The sequence below is a fragment of the Myotis myotis genome, unplaced genomic scaffold (assembly GCF_014108235.1).
Source record: "Myotis myotis isolate mMyoMyo1 unplaced genomic scaffold, mMyoMyo1.p scaffold_m19_p_15, whole genome shotgun sequence".
Taxonomy (NCBI): domain Eukaryota; kingdom Metazoa; phylum Chordata; class Mammalia; order Chiroptera; family Vespertilionidae; genus Myotis; species Myotis myotis.
Genome location: NW_023416319.1, coordinates 23206083 through 23228625, shown reverse-complemented (window position 1 = coordinate 23228625; position 22543 = coordinate 23206083). Strand labels below are relative to the sequence as shown.

The 22543-nt window shown below is 40.8% G+C and overlaps 1 protein-coding gene across 5 annotated transcripts in view; it reads left to right on the top strand.

The window, feature by feature from the left end:
• Positions 1 to 1841: 1841 nt before the first annotated feature.
• EXOC6 (exocyst complex component 6) overlaps positions 1842 to 22543 on the top strand; it is a 155673-nt gene continuing 134971 nt past the window's right edge. For 4 of the 5 annotated variants that reach the window (XM_036336585.1, XM_036336583.1, XM_036336590.1 and 1 more), the window contains exon 1: positions 1842 to 1942. In XM_036336585.1, coding sequence (XP_036192478.1) covers positions 1857 to 1942 — 86 coding nt within the window. In that variant the 5' untranslated portion in view covers positions 1842 to 1856. Of the gene's footprint in view, positions 1943 to 10207; positions 10356 to 22543 lie in introns of those variants that run through there. The other variant, XM_036336584.1, reaches the window with a different exon arrangement.

Below are 22543 nucleotides of genomic sequence, written 5' to 3'. Positions count from 1 at the left end.
GAATGCTGCATTGCTTTGCTATTGCTGCATCATTCAGTGGCTAAAAACAATAATCACTTATTGTTGCTCCTGTGCCTGTAGATCATTTGGGGCATGGCTGATCCAGCCTGGGCGTGGTGGGCAGCTCTGCTTTAGGCTGCTGCAGCGAGATTGGATATACCCTATGCTTCCTCCTGCAGATTTGTGGTCAGCAGGGATGACTCTGCTTTCTTCTTGGACCAGCAAGTTAGCTAGGGCATGATTTCTTAGGTGATGATAGAGGTGCAAGAGCAAACAGAAATATGCGAGGCCTTACAAAGCCTCGGCTTGGAGCTCACAGTCTGCCACTTGAGCTCATATCTCAGTAGGCAGTAGAAGTCACATGGCTAAGACCAAAGTCAGGGGGCACAGAGGCAGGATGTGCCTGCAGCGAGGCACTAGCAAGGGTCTGATACAGGGAGAAGTGAATTTATGACATATGCCTTCTATGCCTTTTATTTTTAAGAGAACTTCATTTTTTTAGAGCAATATTTAAAAATCTTATAAAAACTATAAAAAATAGGTTCATATGGAAGAATATCACTATTCATCTCTTTAAATGCCCACCTGAGGTTAAACTTTGAGCTGAGGAAGATCTAGAGCAAATGGTAATGAGAAATGTGTGCCCATCTAATTTTTTAGGTGTACTTAGAGCTGGATGCAGGCCATACTTTCCCTCGATATTCCAGGCCTCTACCTCCTGCACTCTTTCTTCCTCTCAGGGGCAACCAGTCTCCTTTTATATCCTGGCATCTTCTCCCTCTCCATCAAAACCTAGTCTGCAGAAAGGATCTGGCAAACGCATTCACAGTGAGGCATAAGTTACTAAAATCTGACTGCTTCTAGGAGCATTTGCATTTGGACAGGGGACAAAGAAGGGAAGATTTTATAATGGAGAAACATTAAGCAGTTAGTAGGGTGGAGAAGCGGAGAGGGGTAACCAAGTAAGTAGCCCAGTGATCTCAAAATCCTATCCTATTGGATGCTACATTTTTCCTGGACAAGCCTCATGCTTGGGTTTGTGGGCAATGGTATAGTTGCAGGAGTAACTAGGAGCATGGCTTTAATTATATAAGTAGCAAAAATGATCCTATATGATAAAAGGCTAATATGCAAGTTGACCGAACGGCAGAATGACTGGTCACTATGACACGCACCAACCACCAGGGGGCAGATGCTCAATGCAGGAGCTGCCCCCTGGTGGTCAGTGCACTTCCACAGGGGGAGTGCTGCTCAGCCAGAAGCCGGGTCATGGCTGGTGAGCACAGTGGCAGTGGCTGGGGCCTCTCCCGCCTCTGTGGCAGCACTAAGGATGCCCAACTGCTGGCTTAGGCCCCCAAGCACTCCCAGACTGTGAGAGGGCGCAGGCTGGGCTGAGGGACACCCCCGCCCCCCCGAGTGCATGAATTTCGTGTTCTGGGCCTCTAATATTAAAATATGTGCCCCCCCCCAAAATATGTGCCCTAACGAGTCCACTGCATTTAATAACTTTTTATAGTATAATGGTTTTGATTCCAACCAAGTGTGTAGTTACTATCTTTGAAAACAAGTGAGTAAATATAGCAAGCATCAGGCAGGAACTTTCTGAACTGTGTCAAGGTTAATAATAAGTAAAATGTTATAAGTAGAGACAGGACAGCAACAGCTGTGCAACATTCTTGGAAGCAGGGCTTTTGATAGCATGAAGTCAGACAGTGAGCTCAGTTTTGCGGCTACTCTGGCTGAACAGAGAACCCTTATGATAATTATAAGGAAAACTACCTTTCTTTTATAAATTACAACTGTATTGCACTCGAAATCTGATGTCTGCAACTGGAAAATCAGGGGCGTGTGGAGCAATGTTGGAAGAAGACTCAGATCAAACCTACGAGAATGTCCTGGCTGAGATTCAGTCCTTCGAGCTACCCATTGAAGCTACTTTAAGGTAGGGCTCCTATATAATTTTTTGTTTCTTCCTTAGTGGCAATAAGGTAGTCTTATTCACTTCTTTTTACACGTTTCTCTATAACAGAATAAAAAAATAGTTTTAAGAAATAGTTACAATTCTGTTTGCACCTAATCTCAAAGTTTCCTTATCCTTAGAGAATTACAATAAATAAGTAATCCACTTTTTTGGGGCATTATATTTGTTTCCTGATTTATCACAACAAGTTTATAAAATAGAAGTGACTTTCAAGTGATCAAAAAGGGCCTCATGCCATCTCCAAATAGATATTCCATCTCATTTCTATGAAGTTACCATTGTTTTCTCTAAACTATTTCTTAGTGAAAAGGATGGAAAACACATTAGACATGTCAATGAAACCAATTTATGTTTGGTGGATGTGAGTTGTAGAAAAAAATGCAGACTATTTATTTGTATTGTTTCTGATCAAGTATCTGGTGACCTCTCAGATATGTATTTTTTAATTTACACTTAAGACTTAAAAATAGCTTCTTTGGTAATATGGGGATTAATTTGCAGAGTTCAAGAACAGGATTTGAAATAATAGCAATGTTTCTTTGTGTTAGAAGGACACCTTTTAACATTCAGTTCTTTCTGCCTGTCTGCCTGTATCTATCTGTGTGAGAATGGGATGGCAATCACTGAATGTGAGCATGACAGTCAATAAATATTTGTTGACTAATATTTGTAGATTAAGTGAAAAGATTTTTTTTTTCAGGGTGTGTTGTCTCTTCATTCTCAGAAAGGTCCCAGGGCCAGGTGCTTTGAAATTCACTGCAGTTTAAATCTGAAGATATTTCTACCAAGTATTCAAATTTGATTTTGCATTAAGTATATTTTGAATCTCTTCCAAAGGCCTAGGGTAGTGTTGTAGGCATGGGAGGCTTTGATATATATTGGTTGTTTCTTGGATTATCAATATGTAGGTCAGTTGCAAAATCCTTACAACTCCATTATAACTATTCGTTATACCTTTATTATTTTGAGCATCATGTGGAGAAGGGCAAGTAATTTTAATGTCCTGATTCAAAGGTAGAAGAAACCAGAGCTTTTTACTAATGGGAAACTCAGTTTTTTTTTCACATGGAACATACTTTATACGATACCAGCACCTTCTAAAATGTGTGCATTGCCTGATGGCTAAGTCAGAAGTCTAAAGAGAAACAAGAGTTGGGGGTGAAGGGAGCCTGCACGTGTGTTAGTTACTTTGGCCTCTGCTGCCATGGCTGCTTCAGAGCCTTGGCCTCAACCCCGGACCCTCTTCATCTCTCCCCTGGTCCCACACTCTGGCCAGTATCTACAGACTTCTTCCACCCCTGGAACTATCAGCCAGTCTTTCTCTGGCATTGGACCTGACTTCCTATAAGGCTCTTGGATCTGCTCTAACCTCTGTTCTTAGGGCAAATATCCCCAGTCTTTACCTGGTTTTCCTAGAGAAAAAAATCAGTGTAGATCTGCAGTCGCAGCACTGTCCCAGCATCACCCTCAAGGGTGGAGACTGCTCACATATTTTTCCCAGGTGCTGCCCTGTCACCACCACCTGGGGGGCCCACTGGTTTATTTATGTTGCCAATAAAATACCCATTAAAGACACCACAGGCAGCTATAGCAATTGAATTGAGGAGTAACATTCCAGGGTGGACAGTGGAACTGGATATTAGCCATATAGATGGTGAATGAATTTAAAAGGGAGAAATATGAAGAAAGGCCTACTACTAGTGCTTGCATTGTACTAGCATGGCTCTGCTTTGGTCATTCAAAATCTCCTGGCTGTCAGCCTGTTGGTAGGCTGAAACTCACTAGCAGGTGAGGTATGGAGTTAGTTTTGCTGCCCTAATCCTTTTGCCCTGGGCATCATTGTTTTCATAGCGTTACCACGGTATGCTAATTTCCATTGGATTTTCTCATTTTCTTTAGGTTTTCTAATTTTTCACTCCAGTTCCTCCATTTGGCCTAGAGGCATTCAGCTCCTTATCAGGTCCTCCCTTTACAGGGCTGTCCCTGTAAGCTTCATGGCCGTTTGGAACTACACTAAAGAAAACTATTGGTACCAGTTTCATTTAACATTACCAACTTCTTTGAATAAGGATGGTCAATAGGTCTCACCTAGCACACCAATTCCAATGCATTGGTAGTGGTTGTCTGAATCCCATGCTGAGAGTGATTCTGATAAATTAGTCATGGCAGCTATGGGATTAGGACAGGGCAGTAGCAGTGTTCATAATAGTTATCAGATTTACCTTACAACTTCCTGCTGCCAGGCCTCACCCATGTGACCTGCTCTCCAATGAATCCAGACCAACCTGGATGTAGCCATTATGCCACTTGGGGTCCTGCAGGGGTATTGTTAGCTTCTTAGTTACAGGATGTTCCAAAACTACAGCATATCTAAACCAATTTGGGTTCAAAAGTTGCAGTGTGTCTTGTTGCTATAGCTGGGCCCAAGATAAGCAAATCATGGACACATTGAAGGGCATATGCAGTTAGTAGGAGGTAGAGAAAGGGGACATATCCAAAGAAAGCCCTGCAGATGGTGGGGAAAATAGGAGGAAAAGGGAATTGTACAGATGACGTACCAGAAGAAATTTTTGTAATTGTTTCATGATAACATGATTGTTTTACACTTGTATTCACAGACTCTCTCGGGCACTTTTCCAAAAGCTGACCATGAAGTTTTACCAGTTTAAGGGCAAACAGGATATTGTTATTTCTTTGACTTTAATGTTTTTAGGAATGAAGATAACATACCTTTAGGAAATGACAGAAAACATTTATTTAAAAAAGAAAAAAGCAACTAACAGCCTAAACTGTATACACAATAAAATTTTAGGATGACATACTAAAAAATATGACTGGTCAGATTCAACTGTGGATGTTCTAAAATGCTCTTGCTCTTTATATCTTCAAACATGTAAGATTTCTATTAAATCATATTTCACTAAGTATATTGGTTAAGATCAATGGCCTAGGTTTTATTAAGTTATTTGATTTGGGCCTTGGTTTCTGAAACTCTGAAATGGGAATTATAATAAAACTTATCTCAAATGGTTAATGTATATGAAAAGCTTAGCACAGCACCTGCCTAGTATATAGTAGATGCTTAGTAAATATTAGCTCTCATTATTATGCCTAATTTACATCTGGGAAATATATTCCAGTATACTTTAATAAATATATACTTTAGAATATTGATGTAAACAAGCTCCCACAGCATTAAGCCAATGCAACTGCATAGGTCCCACAAAAATGAGCCATTCCTGTCTGAGCTTAGCACAGAGCCTGCCACAAAAGCAATCATTCAACGAAATGGTTGCTGAATAAACAGATCCAGGGCTAATTATATTTGAACTTCTCTGAGACTGGATCATATTTAAGAGAAACTGAATTTATTTGGCTTCAATTTCAAATTTCCTCTTATTGTTCTCCACCGTGGGATCTGGATCTTTGTGGGACAACAGATTCCTGGATATAGTTTTACAGCAGGAGTCCTCCCAGGCCTGCCCTGGACTCTGCTGATACTCTCTTGCACTTGCAGAGTGTGGCCACTTGGTGTCACTGCACCAACAAGGCAGAAGCTGAGGAGTGCTGCTGTCAAGACATTCCCAAAGAGTGGCTAAAAGGCCGCAGAAAGGGTTAGCTTACTAGTATTAGTGTCAATGTATAAAGACTGCCTGTACTTTACATTTTGGCACAGTTTTACAATTATACAATGAGGGCTCTGAAACCATTTAGGAAACATCTGAAGGATATTAGCAGTGTTGAGAAGCTGAAGATCAGGAAGTCAGCTACAGGGTTTCCAGGAATGGGGAAGGGAATCTTTCTGTACAGTTGCACCCTATCTCATGAAACATGTGTTTGCAACATTGAGCTTAACGTCAGAAGTATCTGCATGTAGATCATTCATTTAACAGCTATTAGCTGGGCTGGGCAGTAAACAATACAGACACTGTTTCTGTGCCTGGTCATGGAGACAGACCCGTGATTTATTTACCACCACATGTGCCTCAAAGGATAAGCACTACTTCCAAGGACCACAAAGAGGTGCTTGACTTAGAAGCAAGATCTGGGAGGTTCACTAAAGTGGATCAGGAACCAAGAGTCTAACCCAGCCGTGGGCAAACTACGGCCCGTTTGAAATGAATAAAACTAAAAAAAAAAAAAAGACCGTACCCTTTTATGTAATGATGTTTACTTTGAATTTATATTAGTTCACACAAACACTCCATCCATGCTTTTGTTCCGGCCCTCCGGTCCAGTTTAAGAACCCATTGTGGCCCTCGAGTCAAAAAGTTTGCCCACCCCTGGAACCCAAAGGCATGGACCCATTCCTCCTCCACAATAGAAAACAAATTTCAGGCAGTTTCTATCAGTTGAGCATGCAGCAAAAATGAGGTTCAGGTTCAGAGAACCTTGACACAAAGTTAGGATATTTTGTTAATGATTAAAAAAAGAACATTTATGTGTTGGTTTTATTTTTATTTTATCAGGAGGAAGCTAAATTCTGGGCTTCCTGGTTTAATAATAAGTGCCTGATAATCCTAGTCTTCAGTGCTAATGTTGATTGAGCTCTGGGCTAAACATTACACATATATTACCTCCTTTAATCACCACACAGCTTGGTGCACCAAGAACTATTATTGTCCCTAATTCATATTTGAAGAAACTGAGGCTTACAAAAGTTAAGTAACTCTCCAAAGGCCCAACATCTAGTAAAAGATGAGTTGGAATTCCAACCCAAGCAGTTAAATGCCAGGGCAGCTGCCTTCGACAGCCTCCTTCTTAGGGAAGGGCTTTCCCAAGGTTGGTTATTAGTCTGAAGACAAGCGACTTCATGACTAAGAGTTAATTGGCAGGTGAAATCTTTAATTCACTGGTTCGTTTCATATTGGACACAGAATGCATCTCCTGCCCTGCCAGTCTTCCCGGTGTGTCTTTCCCCTGCCAGAGTCCTTGAGGAGAGATTTGGGGTGGATCTCTGGAAGTCAGCACCCACTGCCTGAAAAAGAACTCAACACGCAGGTGCAGTCTGCCCGTGTGTGCCCTCCTACTGTCCAACCTCCTCCGACCAGACTGATTAAGTCAGCTATTCCTCGGGTAAAACAACTTCGGAACATTCTTCTTGGCTCACTTTTTAACTAAAGAGAAAAGCAGGAACTGGTTAATAGGTCCATCTTCTCCAACCCACTGCTGTGTGGCTTTGGACAAGTGACTTAATTTCTGTAAGTCTCAGTTACTTCAGATTGAATCGGAGATAGTAAAAGTACCAACCCCACAGGATTTAAATTAGATTTTAATAAAACTAGTACTAACTTAATTACCAATTAAAGTACTAATTCAATTAGCAAAGACTAAATTAGATAATATAAAGGTCTTAGGGCTTAGCAAATAGTGCTCAATAAATAGCCATTATGGCTTTCATTTTGGCCTATAGCTGAAATTCTTAATTTTAGAGCCTTTAGGAATGTATCACTTTAGAACAGGCTTTTTTTGGGGGGGGGACACATTTGTTATATCTATGTCCATGGTTAAAATTTACACAGTTATTTAGGATAGTAAGCTTTAATCTTAGCAAAAATCTTCAGGTACTAACAGAACTGTCAGAAGTCACAAAGGGAACCAGTAAAAGCTGCTTCAGAAGGAGAAGTGGTATATGGACTTCCTCCCTTCTTGAGTTGCAGGGAAAATACTGCTTCTTCTGGTGAGGCAATCTCTATGGGTAGGTGTTGAAACAGGCTAGGAGTGAGGAGTGCATGAGCAGGGCTGGCTTCCCAGGACAGGGGCATCTAGAGCTGGATAGATGGTGGCAGGACTGGTGAAGAGAAGGGGGAGTGGTCTGGGTAATGAGTGCTCAGGAAAGGAATGCCCCGTCAGGAGACAGGTGCCCAATAAGAAGCTGCCCCGTGCCATATGCCCCATTCTTCTCACCTTGCTTTCCTCTTCAGAGCCATGAATTTTGGCCGTGCACATCAACTTAGCTAGGGTAGTCTGCCATTTCCTGCAGAGGCAACTGGCTTTCTATTCTCTTTATAGCAAGGTACAAAATTTGTCTTCATTTCTTGTGTTTCAGTTTCAATTTTCAAACAGTTTATTTTGCTCTCTCAAGAGCTGAACCTGCAATTCAGATGTGCTAACACCAGGCGATGGTGCCCCAGTAATTGGAAAGGCAATCAGCTAAGAAAAAAAAATTGTTTTTTACTAAATAAAAATCAGTGGCAGGAAGGGCCAAAACACTGGGATAGAGGGATTTGGCTTGACCCAAGGGTAAAATTTTAAATAAGCAGAGGAATGGATGAAGTTGATATCTTCTGACAAAAGTCTTTAAATATTGTTTCTTGCATTGAAGCTCTTTATTAAAGTGGGCATCAGGGAATTTGAGGCAATATTTTCTATTAGTGCTACAGATTTCTATTAAGGTTACTGAATACAGCCACATTATATGATATTATATTTAATGTCAATGTGTAAAGAACAAGTGTGAGGAAATTAACTTTTTACAATTTGATATTGTCCTACTTTCTAATTGTTACCAATTACAGATTAGTCAAACTCTTGCCTTATGCTCAGACCTGTTTGGAATGCTCCTTTCCAACCCATCCTGACCTCTTTCCAATGGCTTCAGAGCTTCAGTATTGTCTGGTTTCAAAACCCTTCCAGCTTTCTCTTAGCTATGTGCAGAACTCTATGAGGAACTATCGGGAATTGCAAAATTAAAAAAAAAAAGTCTCTCTGAAGGTAAGGACCTTAACATGGTGTGACTGTTGGTGAACTTGGGAAGAGATTTTTGTTTGTTTTTGCATATTCTTGCAGCTCAAAAAAAAGTGGTTTTTCTCAGAGATGATCTGAATTCTTCTGTGCCATCAAGACCATGGAAACAGGCTTGGGATGGGGTTTCTGGTACAATGAGCAACTGGCAATAGTAGCGCTTCCTTGGTCTTCCAAGCCTGCATGTGCTGAGTCAGTGGTATTTTGGTTCCCTGGGTGCCAAGTGTACAAAAACAAATAAAATTCCCAAATGTATGAAAAGGAACCCATCAAAACAAGTGCAAACTCTTAAAACAGTTGTTGGTGGAATAGATAAATGTGCTAAATTGCATCTAGTGTCATTTACAGATGGGGAGACTGGAATATAAAGAGATTAGGTTCTTGCCCAAGGCCACCCCGCTGTGAAATGAGGTGAAGGTGCAAGGAATTACATTGAGGATGCCTGTCTTCAGAGCTCATGCTTTTAACTGTTATACAATATACCACCTCCCAGGAATTTTGTCGGGAGGAGGATGAGATAGGCTTCTGGGAAAAGCTCACTGACGGGGCTGCGTTACCCAGCTGGATGATAGTAAAGGGCTTCGTTGCCTCAAAGGGAAGTTCAGCGCCCTGGATTAATGGAGGCCAGGAAACAGTTGTCCTTCAGGGCTAGGTGTGCACTCTTCCTGATTAAGCTTCCTCAGTCTGCTTTAGTCATGACCAACTGGTTTACTCAGCGTCCCACAAACGTCATTAAACAGGACTCTTGGACCCCAGTACCTCCGCGCAAGCCACCCGCCCCTCTCTTCTGTCTCCGATGACCTCTCCTCTCAAAGACTTCCACCATCCTCATCCCAGCAACGCGGGGGCACTCGGATTCAAGGACTTTGGCAGGAAATCAAGCATTGCCCCTGGGCGCCTCTTGCATCTTTGCCATCAAGTGTCGCATTTCTCCGTCATTTAATTTTCCTGGCGCTTATAATTTACTTCCAAGTTGAGTGGCCTCTGCCAACTTCCTGTGGGCAGGGACGTAAATCCACCCAGAGCGGCCGTCCTGGTCTCCGCTGGCATTTTCCCGGGTCATTCCTAAAGTAAACATTATGCCCGAACACAGTTTTGCTTTTCCGGAGTGCACGTTTGTCCCTTTTCTGACTCTCCACCGCCCAGAGCCCATCAGGTCTCCTGGTTAAACTTTTCCGTCGCTTTTCCTGCAGGTTGAGGGTGACTACTTGCCGCAGCAGCGGGTCTGGCACACAGAGAACAAGGATATATGTTAACTGTGTTACAGGCGGGCTGGTCGCAGACCGCCACTGGGGCAAGTGGCGGGGCTGAGCGCGAGGGCACCCGCCTCCCGTCCTCGCCGTCCGCGCAGCCTCGTGGCCTGGGGAACGTGCCGGTGCGCGGATCCCCGGCTGGGCGGTGCGCACGCGCGCCCCCGTCCCCGCGCCCGCCCCGCCTCTTGCCCCGCCCCCTGCGCTCGGGCCGCGCGCCGCTAGCTCCCGCCGCCCGCCCGGGGGCGCGCCTTGCCGGCTCCCCAGCTGCCAGCCAAGATGGCGGAGAGCGGCGAGGGGATAGGCAACGTCCCAGAGCATGAGCGCATCTTGCAGGAGATCGAGAGCACCGACACCGCCTGCGTGGGGCCCACTCTCCGGTAAAGCTCTCATCCCCGCGGGACCCCGAGCGGCCCCCGCCGGCCTCTCGTCAGGAGCGGGGCGGATCGCCCGACAGACAGGTGGTGCGCGCGCAGGCGGAGGTCTGGGACCCCGGCCCGGCTGGGGCGGGGCCGAACTGGCGGCTGCACCTGCAGGCGCGGCGGGCCTCAGCCGCGGGAGCTGTGACCGCGCAGGCGGTGGGTGTGGCTGCCGCGGTGCCTCGGACCCTGCGAGCCGCGGGGTCGTCTTGCGTTTGCCGCCCTGCGTTTGCCCTCGGGCCTGGCCGGCTGAGGGCGCGGGCGGGCCGGGAGCGAAGGTTCACCTCTGCTGGAGGGCGTGACTGATGCGCGGAGGCGCGCGCTGCTGGGAACCCCGGCGGCCCGCGGCCCCGGGCGGGGGAGCGTTGAAATTGAGCGGGAGACGCCGGCACCCTCACCCCGGAGTGGGCGCGAGGGCGCGTGGGCTAGAGAGGAGGAGCCGGTGCTCGGGCACGCGCTGCGGTGACCGTGGGTTCACCCGGCCACGCTCTTACTTATTTACGGAAGTGTCATTAATTTTGCATGACATTTTCCGTTTATTTTTTTTTTTGTTTTACAAAAGGATACCTTTTAAAAATAGTTACCAGGTAGGGACTATTCCAGACGGACTACCTGCTGCCCTAATAGTAGAATATTCAGCCGGACACGGTACCGATCTATTCGATGAGGTTAGGCACCCTTGTCAAGACTAAGTGCCTTTTACATGCAAGGCTTCGTCTTTTGCAGCGATGGCAGTGAAGTGATGACTCCCTTCGGGGGCCTAGGGCGGGTTGTGCTTTATCATGATTGTTTTTTTCGGGATGCATTTGCTAGAAGTGGCGTGGACCTATGATTTGTGGACCCGTGGATGTAATGTAAAGTGTAACCGGTTCAAGTCATAATGCAAGCGCACCTTGCGCGGCGAGTGTGTCCGGAGACCCGGGTTTTGCCCTCATCCCATCACAACGTGTGCAGTCACGGGCAGGAAGCATGTAACCTTTCTGGACCTCTGTTTCCTTCTTCATGGCCTGGGTAGGTGTGGAGGTTTAGATGCCCAGAAAGGCCAGGACATCAGGGACTTGTGTATTCACTGCTGTATCCCCAACACCGAGCTCACTGGGATGGCCGGCACCCGGTACATTTTGTTCTCATGCTGTTCTTCCTGTGATATGATAAGCATGGTTAGTGCATTTCCTTAATTTTCCAGCGTCATTCTTTTCATAAAACTACATCTGGCAATGAAAGAAGAAATCACACATTAAAAGGAAGCTTTGTTTTCTTTATTGCCTGGTGAAACTGAAAGAATACATTATGTGGTATAGTTAACACAGCAGCCCATTTTTGAAGACAGTGTTGGTTATGAAGGAAATGCTTCATCTTGGGGAAGTGTGCGAGGCAGTATCCGTGAAAAAAAGATGAAATTAACTGAGAAGGAAATTTTGAAGTATATTGAGAAACTTTTGTGTCACAAATAGAATATTTATATTTGTATGTTACTCTGTTCTGTTTTGCTGGACAATTGTGTCACCTGCTCACTCAGTTGAAGCCCACGCTTTTTTCTTTGGCTAACTCCAGTGACTCATACTTATTCTATTTATACACTTGTCATCTCTCATTTATAAGCTCTCTCCACACACATAGAAGCCGCTGCTACCAGTTCTTTTTCTTGAACAGCATTTAAGCGACTACTATTTTCACCTAGGTTTTTCTGAGTGAAGTACTGATATTAAATTGTAACAAATCTTTTATTATGGTAAAATTGAAATGTCTTAAAAGTAAAATAGTGTAATGAAGCATCATGAACCCATCATCTTCCTTCAGTTAAAGTGTCCAGTCTCTTGTTTTTTAAAATATATTTTTATTGATTTTTAGAGGGAGGTAAAGGGAGAAGGATAAGGAGATAGAAACATTGATGAGAGGAAATCATCGACTGGCTGCCTCCTGCATGGCTCCCACTGGGATTGAGCCTGCAACCCAGGCATGTACCATGACTGGGGATCGAACCAGCAACCTCTTGGTTCCTGGGTCAATGCTCAATCACTGAGCCACACCAGCTGGGTTTGTAGCCAGTCTCCTTTGATTTTTCCTCCTATCCATTCTCCCTTACTCTGGCTTATTTTGAAGCAAATCTTAGACATAAATTAATTCATAAATATTTCAGCATTAAGATTAATTTTTGTTGTTATTTCCTACTTATCTGGCCTGTAGGCTTATGTTGTTCTTTTTTTTTTTAAATATATTTTATTGATTTTTTTACAGAGAGGAAGGGAGAGAGATAGAGAGTCAGAAACATCGATGAGAGAGAAACATCGATCAGCCGCCTCCTGCACAACCCGCAACCAAGGCACATGCCCCCGACCGGAATCGAACCTGGGACCCCTCAGTCCGACGCTCTATCCACTGAGCCAAACCAGCCAGGGTGGCTTATGTTGTTCTTATTTTTCTCTGTGGCAGACTTTTTTAGCCTGACCTTTTCTTTATTCATTTTTTTTTTTTTTTATAGATTTGGCTTTGTGGGGGAAGCCAGATGATTAAATGAAAAGCATGTATACACTCTTCACAGTGCCTTGCATATAATATGGTTATTTGACCACAGTGGAATTAAATTAGAAGTCAATCATAGAAAACTCTGGAATATCCCCAAATATTTGGACACTGAATAACAATCTAAATAACCCATGGGTGAAAGAAGAAATCAGAAGAGAAATTAGTATTTTGAATTGAATAAAATGAAAATGCAACATATTGGAATTTGTGTGATACAACTAAAGCAATACTTAGAGAGAAATTTAAGCACTGAACACCTGTCCTAGAAAAAGAAGAGCAAATGAAATCCAAAAAAGCCAAAGAAAGGAGATGATAAACATTGGAGTGGAAATCAGTGAAACAGAAAATAAAAAAAAACATTTGAGAAAATCATTGATACCAAAACCTGGGTCTTTGAGGTCAGTAAAATTGATGAAACTTTAGGGAAGAAAATGAGAAGATACCAGTGATCAAGAATTACAAATTCCCAATAGGAATGTCAGGAATGAGAGAGATTACATCACTACAGAGTCTACAGATATTAAAAAAGAGAATAAAGGAATATTATGAACAACTTCATGTCAGTACATTTGATAACTTGGAAGACATTCCTTGACAGATGCAAACCATCACAGTTCACTTAAGCCTGACTGGTGAGTCTCAGTTGGTTGAGCATGTCCCATGCATTGAAAGGTTGCCGGTTTGATTCCCGCTCAGGGCACATGCCCAAGTTGTGGGTTCACTCCCTGGTCAGGTGGTGTATGAGAGGCAACCGACCAATATTCTATCACATTGATGTTTCTGTTTCTTTTTCTCCCTCTCTCTTCCTCTCTCTCTAAAAGTCAATAAAAACTTAAAAAGCAAAGCTCACTTAAGAATAAATTACCGAATAGACCTGTATCAATTAAATAAGTTGAATTTGCTGTATAAAACCTTCCCCCAGCCCTGACCAGTTTGGCTCAGTGGCTAGAGCAGTGATGGCGAACCTTTTGAGCTTGGCGTCTCAGCATTTTGAAAAACCCTAACTTAACTCTGGTGCCATGTCACATATAGAATTTTTTTGGTATTTGCAACCATAGTAAAACAAAGATTTATATTTTTGATATTTATTTTATATATTTAAATGCCATTTAACAAAGAAAGATCAACCAAAAAATGAGTTCGCGTGTCACCTCTGACACGTGTGTCATAGGTTTGCCATCACTGGGCTAGAGCGTCGGCCTGTGGACTGAAGAGTCCCAGGTTCGATTCCGGTCAAGGGCATGTACCTTGGTTGCAGGCACATCCCCAGTAGGGGGTATTCAGGAGGCAGCTGATCGATGTTTCATTCTCATGGATGTTTCTAACTCTCTATCCTTCTCCCTTCCTCTCTGTAAAAAATCAATAAAATATATTAAAAAAAAATAAAACCTTCCCCCCAAGCCATTCGGGCCCAAATGGCTTTACTGGTGAATTTTACATTTAAAGAAAAATTGATACCAATTCTATTAAAATTCTTCCAGAAAAATGGAAGAGGAGGGACTATTTCTCAATTCATTTTGAGGTCAACATTAACCTGATACCAAAACTAAAGAGAGACAGTTCTAGCAAAGGAAACTATGGACCAATATAAACACAGATGAAAATACTCTAAACAAAATTTTAGCAAGTTAAATCCAGCAATATATAGAAAGAATAATACATTGTAATCAAATGGGATTTATTTCAAGAAAGCACGTTGGCTTAACATTTGAAAAACCAATCAATGTAATTCACCATATTAAGCTAAAAAAAGAAAATTTGTAGAAGCAGAGAAAGCATCTAGAAATTTAACGTTCATTTTTGATAAAACCCATCAGAAACAAGGGTTGGAAATTCTCAGCCTGAAAAAGGGCATCTATGAAAAACTTATAACTAACATTGTACTTAATGATGGAGGACTAGACAAAAGCAAGATTGTTCATTCGCACCACTTTCATTCAGTACTGTGCTAAAGGTCTTTGCCAGTATAATAAGACAAAAAGTAGATTAGACAATGTGATCATTTATAGAGAAAATCATATACAATCTAGAAATGCTACTAGAACTGATAAGTGAATTTAACAAGGATGTAGGATACAATATTAATATGCAAAAACCAGTTGTGTTTCTATATGCTAGCAAGGAACAATGAAATTCAAATTCAAAACTGATACAATAAAAAATATGAAATACTTATAAATCTGACAAAAGATGTGAAAGACTTGTACATGAAAACTATAAAATGTTGCTGGTAGACACTAAAGAGGACCTAAATACATAAATGCACACATATGCTGTATTCATGTATCAGAAGACTCAATATTGTTAAGATGTCAGTTTTCTCCAAATTGGTCTTTAGATTCAAGGAAATTGCAATAAAAATCTGAGGAGAATTTTTTTGTATGTGTGTATACAAATTGACAAGCTGATTCTAAAGTTCACAAGGACATGCGAAGGATCTAGAATAGCCTAAGTAACATGGAAAACAACAACAACCCCCTAACAGAGTTGGAAGATGTATACTGCCTGGTTGAAAGACTTACTATAAAGCTAGAGTAATCAAGGCAGTATATAGTACTAGCATCAAGATAGACAAGTAGAAACTGAATGGAGACTCCATAAATAGATTCATATGATTGGTCAGTTAATTTTTTTTAAATTTTCATCTGAGGATATTTTTCTATTGATTTTTAGAGAGAGTGAAAGAGAGAGGGAAAGACAGAAATATCAATGCGAGAGAAACACATCAATTTGTTGCCTCCTGCACGTGCCCTGACCAGGGCCTGGGCTGGAGAGGAGCCTGCAACCGAGGTACATGCCCTTTACCCTAATTGAACCCGGGACCCTTCAGTCCGCAAGTGGATGCTCTATCAACTGAGCCAAACCGGCTAAGGCTAGTCCGTTAATTTTTGACAAAGATGCAAAGGTAATTAATTAGAAAAAGATAGTTTTTTAAAATAATGGTGGTGGAATAATTGGATATCCATATATAAAATAATGAACTTTGCATAATATTTAAAAATTAACTCAAAATGCATTTCAAATATAAAATATAAAACTATAAAACTCTTAGAAACCATAGGAGAAAATCTGGGTTTGGCAAAGATTTCTTAGATACTATTCCAAAAGCATAATACATAAAAGAAAAATTAATTAATTGTGTTTCATCAAAATTGAGAATATCTGGTTTTCAAAGAGACTCCTAAGGGAATGAAAAGACAAGCCACAAATGGCGAGAAAAATGTTTGCAAATCACATATCTGATTTAAAAAAATGGAGTCCAGAATGTCTAAGTCTTTAAGACATAAGAAAACCTTATTAAAAATAGGAAACTGATTTGAACAGATATATCACAATAAAAGGTACACAGAGGGCAAATAAGCATATGAAAAAATGCTTAACATCAATAGTTGTTAGAAAAATGCAAATTAAAACTACAACATTAAACTACCTTGATACTGGACTGTTTGATTGGAATGTGGAACAACGGGCACTCTTATACACTGCTGTGGGAATTTCATAGATGCTACTTATCAGGTTGAGGAAGTTCCCTTCTCTTCTAGTTTGTTGAGTATTTTTATTATGAAAGAGTGTTGAATTTTGTCAGATCCTTTTTCTGCAGCTATTGAAATGACTCAGGTATTGTAAACCAAGGCAAATACAATTCATTTTCCATATTTTGTCCTTTATTGTGTTCTTTTATATTCTGAAATAAACAGTTTGCTTTAGATCACTGGCTCTTTCTTAGAGATCTGTGAGAGTGGAAGTAGTTTCAAATAATGCTTTCAAATGAATGAATCAATAATTTTTTTTAAAAAAAATCTCAGTTTTAGTTTTTAATGTAAATATTGATATTTATAATCCACATGAATAAAAAAGCTTTTAGGAACTCTTAATAAGTTTTGAGAGTGTAAAAGAGATTTAAAAAATTGAGAATGACTGTTTTAGGACAGAACTACTTTTTCCTTGAAAAACAAAAGCACACACACAATTGCCTTTCTCTGTCACTATTTTTCCTAGTATAATTTTAACCACTGGTAATGATTTAAACTTTTAACCAAAGTAACTAATTTATATTCACATTGAAACACTGAGATAGAACATTGAGAAATGTCTGTTGTACACAAACATTTTATCAGACTAGCAAAACTCATGAGCTACATAATTCAACTTTCTACAAACACAAACATCCCATTTACATGTCCTTAAAGTGGCAAATATGAACTCTCAATATATCCCAAACTGTAGCTTCTCTATAGTATCTATAGTAATAAAAGCATAATATGCTAATTAGACTGATGTCCTTCCGGACATCCTTCTGATGACCTTCTGGATGAAGCCTCAGTGGTGGGGGCTGAGGCAGAGGCAGCCGCCATGGTTGGTGGCCGGGGGCCGAGCCCCTTGCATGAATTTCGTACATCGGGCCTCTAGTATAAAAATAAGAAGCAAAAGTATATAAACTTAATTATGTTTAGTAATCAGCCTTCTAAGATTCTTAATTTAATGTCAAGGTTTTAAGTTACCTAAAAATCTTGGAAATTGTCTTTAATACCTGTTCAAATAAAAAGTTTGTCAGGATAATGATTCAACTTAGTTGAACACAAATTTACACTTTTAATCTTTAGTTATGTGAAGTTGGATTTTTAAAATGTTTCTTAATTCCTGTAAGAAGAATTATTTTTTTAAAGTCTAGCATATTTAAGGTATTAGAAGATCAATTTTCTTATTTTCTGGGAATTTTATAAATATTCCATTTATATGCATACTTAAAAAATATATTTTTAGCCGAAACCGGTTTGGCTCAGTGGATAGAGCGTCGGCCTGCGGACTGAGGGGTCCCGGGTTCGATTCCGGTCAAGGGCATGTACCTGGGTTGCGGGCATATCCCAGTGGGAGATGTGCAGGAGGCGGCTGATCGATGTTTCTCTCTCATCGATGTTTCTAACTCTCTATCTCTCTCCCTTCCTCTCTGTAGAAAATCAATGAAATATATTAAAAAAAAAAAATATATATATATATATTTTTATTGACTTCAGAGAGGAAAGTAGAGGGAGAGAGAGAGAAACATTAGTGATGAGACAGAATCATTGACTGGCTGCCTCCTGTACGCCCCACACTAGGGATGAAGCCGTTAACCCGGGCAAGTGCCCTGACCGGGAATTGACCTCCGGCCAGTCATATGCGTACTTTTTTTTTTTTTTTTTTTTAACCAATAAGCCAGTCAGAACAGTTCTTTTAACTAAGAGACTTTAAAATCTAAATTACTAATACCCTCTGGAGATAAGTTACTTGATTTGTCACACACAATAAGAGGTAAAAGTCTTTCTGAGTTACTGATACAGAGCATTATAGCTTTGTGTGTTTTTTTTCATTTCACCCACAGGTCAAGAGACATGAGTTGTAAAGATTTTTAAAAAAAAATAACAACCTCATTTGTTCAGATATCAAAGACCTGTTCTTGGTAGTTATGAAATTCTTAACTGATTTGAGCTCAAGATAGACAAAAAGACAAACAAAAACGATTAACAAACCAAAGTGTCTTTTATCTTTTATCCAAGAGATCTCTGTCATCCGTGTAGAGCAGAGGTGGGGACCATCTGGCCCGAAGGCCATATGAGGCCCAAGAAATCATTTGGTCTGGCCCTGCCAAGGCATAGGGATGAGTTAATTAAATGTTTGACCAAATACAGCAGGCTGTTTTTTAAGTTGATAATTTTGTATGGCCCATGAATGATGTCATAAATATCCAAATGGCCCTTGGCAGAAAAAAGGTTCCCCACCCCTGATGTAGAGGGATCATTAAATAAATGGTCAAACCATAAAACCACATTCTTAGAAACCAAGCCAAAACATACAATCTGTAGAGAGGGAAAAAACCCCTCAGAGAAATAGTCAGTAAAGTTAAATGTATATTGCCACTTGGGTTTTACTTCTGGGAGCCAAGTGCCCAAGCTTAAGTAGTCCATGAGGTGCAATTCTCTAGCAATGCAGTTTCTTGGCTCTGTCAGGTGAATCTGCTGGGCATCTTAGTGAAACCTACAAAACTATTAAAAGATAATTTTCAAAAAAGGAAAATCATGACCCTCATACAAATATAAAATTAATGCATGCCTAAGATTTTATTTAACTTATTAATTAATGAGGTAACCCATAAGATGTTACAACTCTTTCAAAGGTAATGGCAAAAAACAATATAGACATTTGGGAATGCTGAAATAGATTTGTAATAGGCACATAATTAGTCAGTATCACCAGGGTAATAATTTCATTCCATAGGCCAAAATGTTTGTATTTCTTTTTTTTATTTTATTTATTTATTTATTTATTTATTTATTTATTTATTTATTTATTTATTTATTTTTAATTAAATCTTTATTGTTCAGATTATTACATTTGTTCCTCTTTTTCCCCCCCCCCATAACTCCCCTCCTCTCAGTTCCCGCCCCACCCTCCGCCCTCACTCCCCACCCACTGTCCTCATCCATAGGTGCACGATTTTTGTCCAGTCTCTTCCTGCACCCCCCACACCCCTTTCTCCCCGAGAATTGTCAGTCCACTCCCTTTCTATGCCCCTGATTCTATCATATTCACCAGTGTATTCTGTTCATCAGATTATTTATTCACTTGATTCTTAGATTCACTTGTTGATAGATGCATATTTGTTGTTCATAATTTTTATCTTTACCTTTTTCTTCTTCTTCCTCTTCTTAAAGGATACCTTTCAGCATTTCATATAATAATGGTTTGGTGGTGATGAACTCCTTTAGCTTTTCCTTATCTGTGAAGCTCTTTATCTGACCTTCAATTCTGAATGATAGCTTTGCTGGGTAAAGTAATCTTGGTTGTAGGTGCTTGGTATTCATCACTTTGAATATTTCTTGCCATTCCCTTCTGGCCTGCAAAGTTTCTGTTGAGAAATCAGCTGACATTCGTATGGGTACTCCCTTGTAGGTAACTGACTGTTTTTCTCTTGCTGTTTTTAAGATTCTCTCTTTGTCTTTTGCTCTTGGCATTTTAATTATGATGTGTCTTGGTGTGGTCCTCTTTGGATTCCTTTTGTTTGGGGTTCTCTGCGCTTCCTGGACTTATAAGTCTATTTCTTTCACTAGGTAGGGGAAGTTTTCTGTCGTTATTTCTTCAAACAGGTTTTCAATATCTTGCTCTCTCTCTTCTGCTGGCACCCCCATAATTCGGATGTTGGTACGCTTGAAGTTGTTCCAGAGGCTCCTTACACCATCTTCATATTTTTGGATTCTTTTTGCTTTTTGCTTTTCTGGTTGGTTGTTTTTCTTCTTCGTATTTCAAATCTTTGACTTGATTCTTGGGATCCTCTACTCTGCCGCTGGATCTCTGTATAATATTCTTTTTCAGTCAGTGTATGCTTAATTTCTAGTTGGTCCTTTTTCATATCCTCGAGGGTCTCACTAGATTTATGGAGGGTCTCACTAAATTTATCAGTGGTTTCTAGAAGATTCTTGACTAACCTTATAACCGTGGTTTTGAACTCTATATCCAGTAGTTTGCTTTCCTCCATTTCTTTCATTTGTGATCTGTTTTTTTTTGTCTCCTCATTTTGGCTGCTTCCCTGTGTTGATAGAGTGGCTTTGTGTGCTAGGTGTCCTATAGGGCCCAGTGGCTCAGCCTCCCCAATTACCTGAGGTGGACACTCTTGGTGCACCCTTTTGTGGGCTGTGTGCACAGTCTTGTTGTCGTTAAGCCTTGATTGTGGTAGGTATCACTTGGAGGAATTGACCTTCAGGCCAATTGGCTGTGAGAATCAGCTGTGTCTTTGATGGGAGAACTTCTGTGCTGGAGAGACCCTTCTGGGGCAAGACTTGCTTCAGTGGGGCTTTAGTGCTCACTGAGTCTGCCCCCTGAGTGTGTCCCTTATGGATCTGAGGAGTTGTAATCTGGATGGTCCCACTCTGACCACTTGGTACACTGGCTCTTGGATCTCTAAGGAGGTGCTAATTTAGCCTCTGCCTAAGGCTACCCCGTAGGAGCTACAGAGAGATCTGCAGATTCCTCTTCTTTGTTTGGAGTTTGGAGGTGCCCAGATGAGGCCCAGCTGTGAAGCAGTGCAAGCTGCTGTGGGGCCTTGGGCCTTCTTTTGGATGTTCTGGGTCTCTCTGACCCAGCTTCAGTTTGTTAGGTAATTTTCAGATTGCAAAGGGCCAGGTCATTCATATGCAAAAGCCTCTGCACACAGTTTGGGTGGGGCACGGTCTCAGGAAATCAACAGGGCAGAGCAAACAGCTATGCCTGATCCTCAGCCCTGCCCTAAAAGGCCCCAGGTCTCAGTGTCCCGGTAATTGCTGCAGGTGCCTCTGAGAGAAAGCCACCCTCGAGTTCCACCCGATGCCAGACAGTCCAGTTTCTCCCCGTATGAGTCTGGGTCCCTAGAGACTTGCCCAGAACTAGAGTTCAGAGCAGTCGGGAACTTGAGACTCCCTCCCAATTGAAAAAGACAACCACGTCCTCAGTTGCCAGCCCTTTCCGCGTGTGCCTCCGTACCTCTGCACTTTACTTCCGCACCTCCTCTGAGTCTCAGTATGCTTTTCTCTTACCTTCTAATTGGAGAATTTCCACACAGCCAGCCTTCCTATGGTTCTGGATGGTGTCCGTTTTGTATTTTTTCTGTCATGGTTTCTTGATGACCTTCCTTGTTCTTCCAAATGAGCTTAATAAACTTGTCTTGCTCTAGACAAATTCTCATAATACTTTATTGTATTGAGTTAAATTTATAAATAATTAGGGGGAACAGACCTCTTGATGATGCAGTCTTCATATCTAAGAGCATGTTATGTCTTTTAGGAGAGTTGATTTTCCACAAATAAATTTTAGAATTTCATAAGATTTTGTGTGTTTTTTGTTGTTATTTTTAATTGGATCTTTTCTTACATTATGTCTTCTAATTGTTTTTTGCTTATATATATGAATATTGATTATCGTTGTTTATTTTTTTTAGCCTTTTATTAAATTTTCTTACCTGTAGTAATTTTTTCCCATTGGTTCCTATGGGTCTCCAGAAATGTAATTGCATAATCTGTATTTAGAAATAACTTTATTTCTTCCTTTCCACTTCTTACACTGTAGATTGCTTTGTCTAATTTAACTTCATAGCTTAATTGCTACACAATAGTTGAGATGGCATCTTTATCTTTTTCCTAACTTTAACAGGAAAGCTGTTAGTGTTTCCTCATTAAAGAGAACTCTGGTTTTTGGGCTGAGGTATTTATATTTTGTTTTGCTGAGGAAATATCCTTTAATACCTATTTTATTTAGTGTTTTTAACATGAAAGACTACTGAATTTTTTTCAGATGTATTTTCTGCATCTGTGGAGATGGTCATACAATTTTTCTTCTTTGCCTTCTGTGATTGAGTTTATTAATGCATTTCCTATTATTGAATTGTTTCTGTATTCATAGAATAAATCCCACTTGGTAATGATGAATTGTTCTTTTAGTGTGCTGTTGGACTCTGATAGGAAATTTGCTTTTAAAGTTTTTCGGTTTTTTTTTGCGTTGATGTAAGTGAGATTGGTTTGTAGTTTTCTTTTTTGGTGCAGTCTTTTTCAGGTCTTCAAATAAATGTTATGCTCATTTCATGAAAGGAAATGGAAGTTCTCTTTTACTGCTGTGGA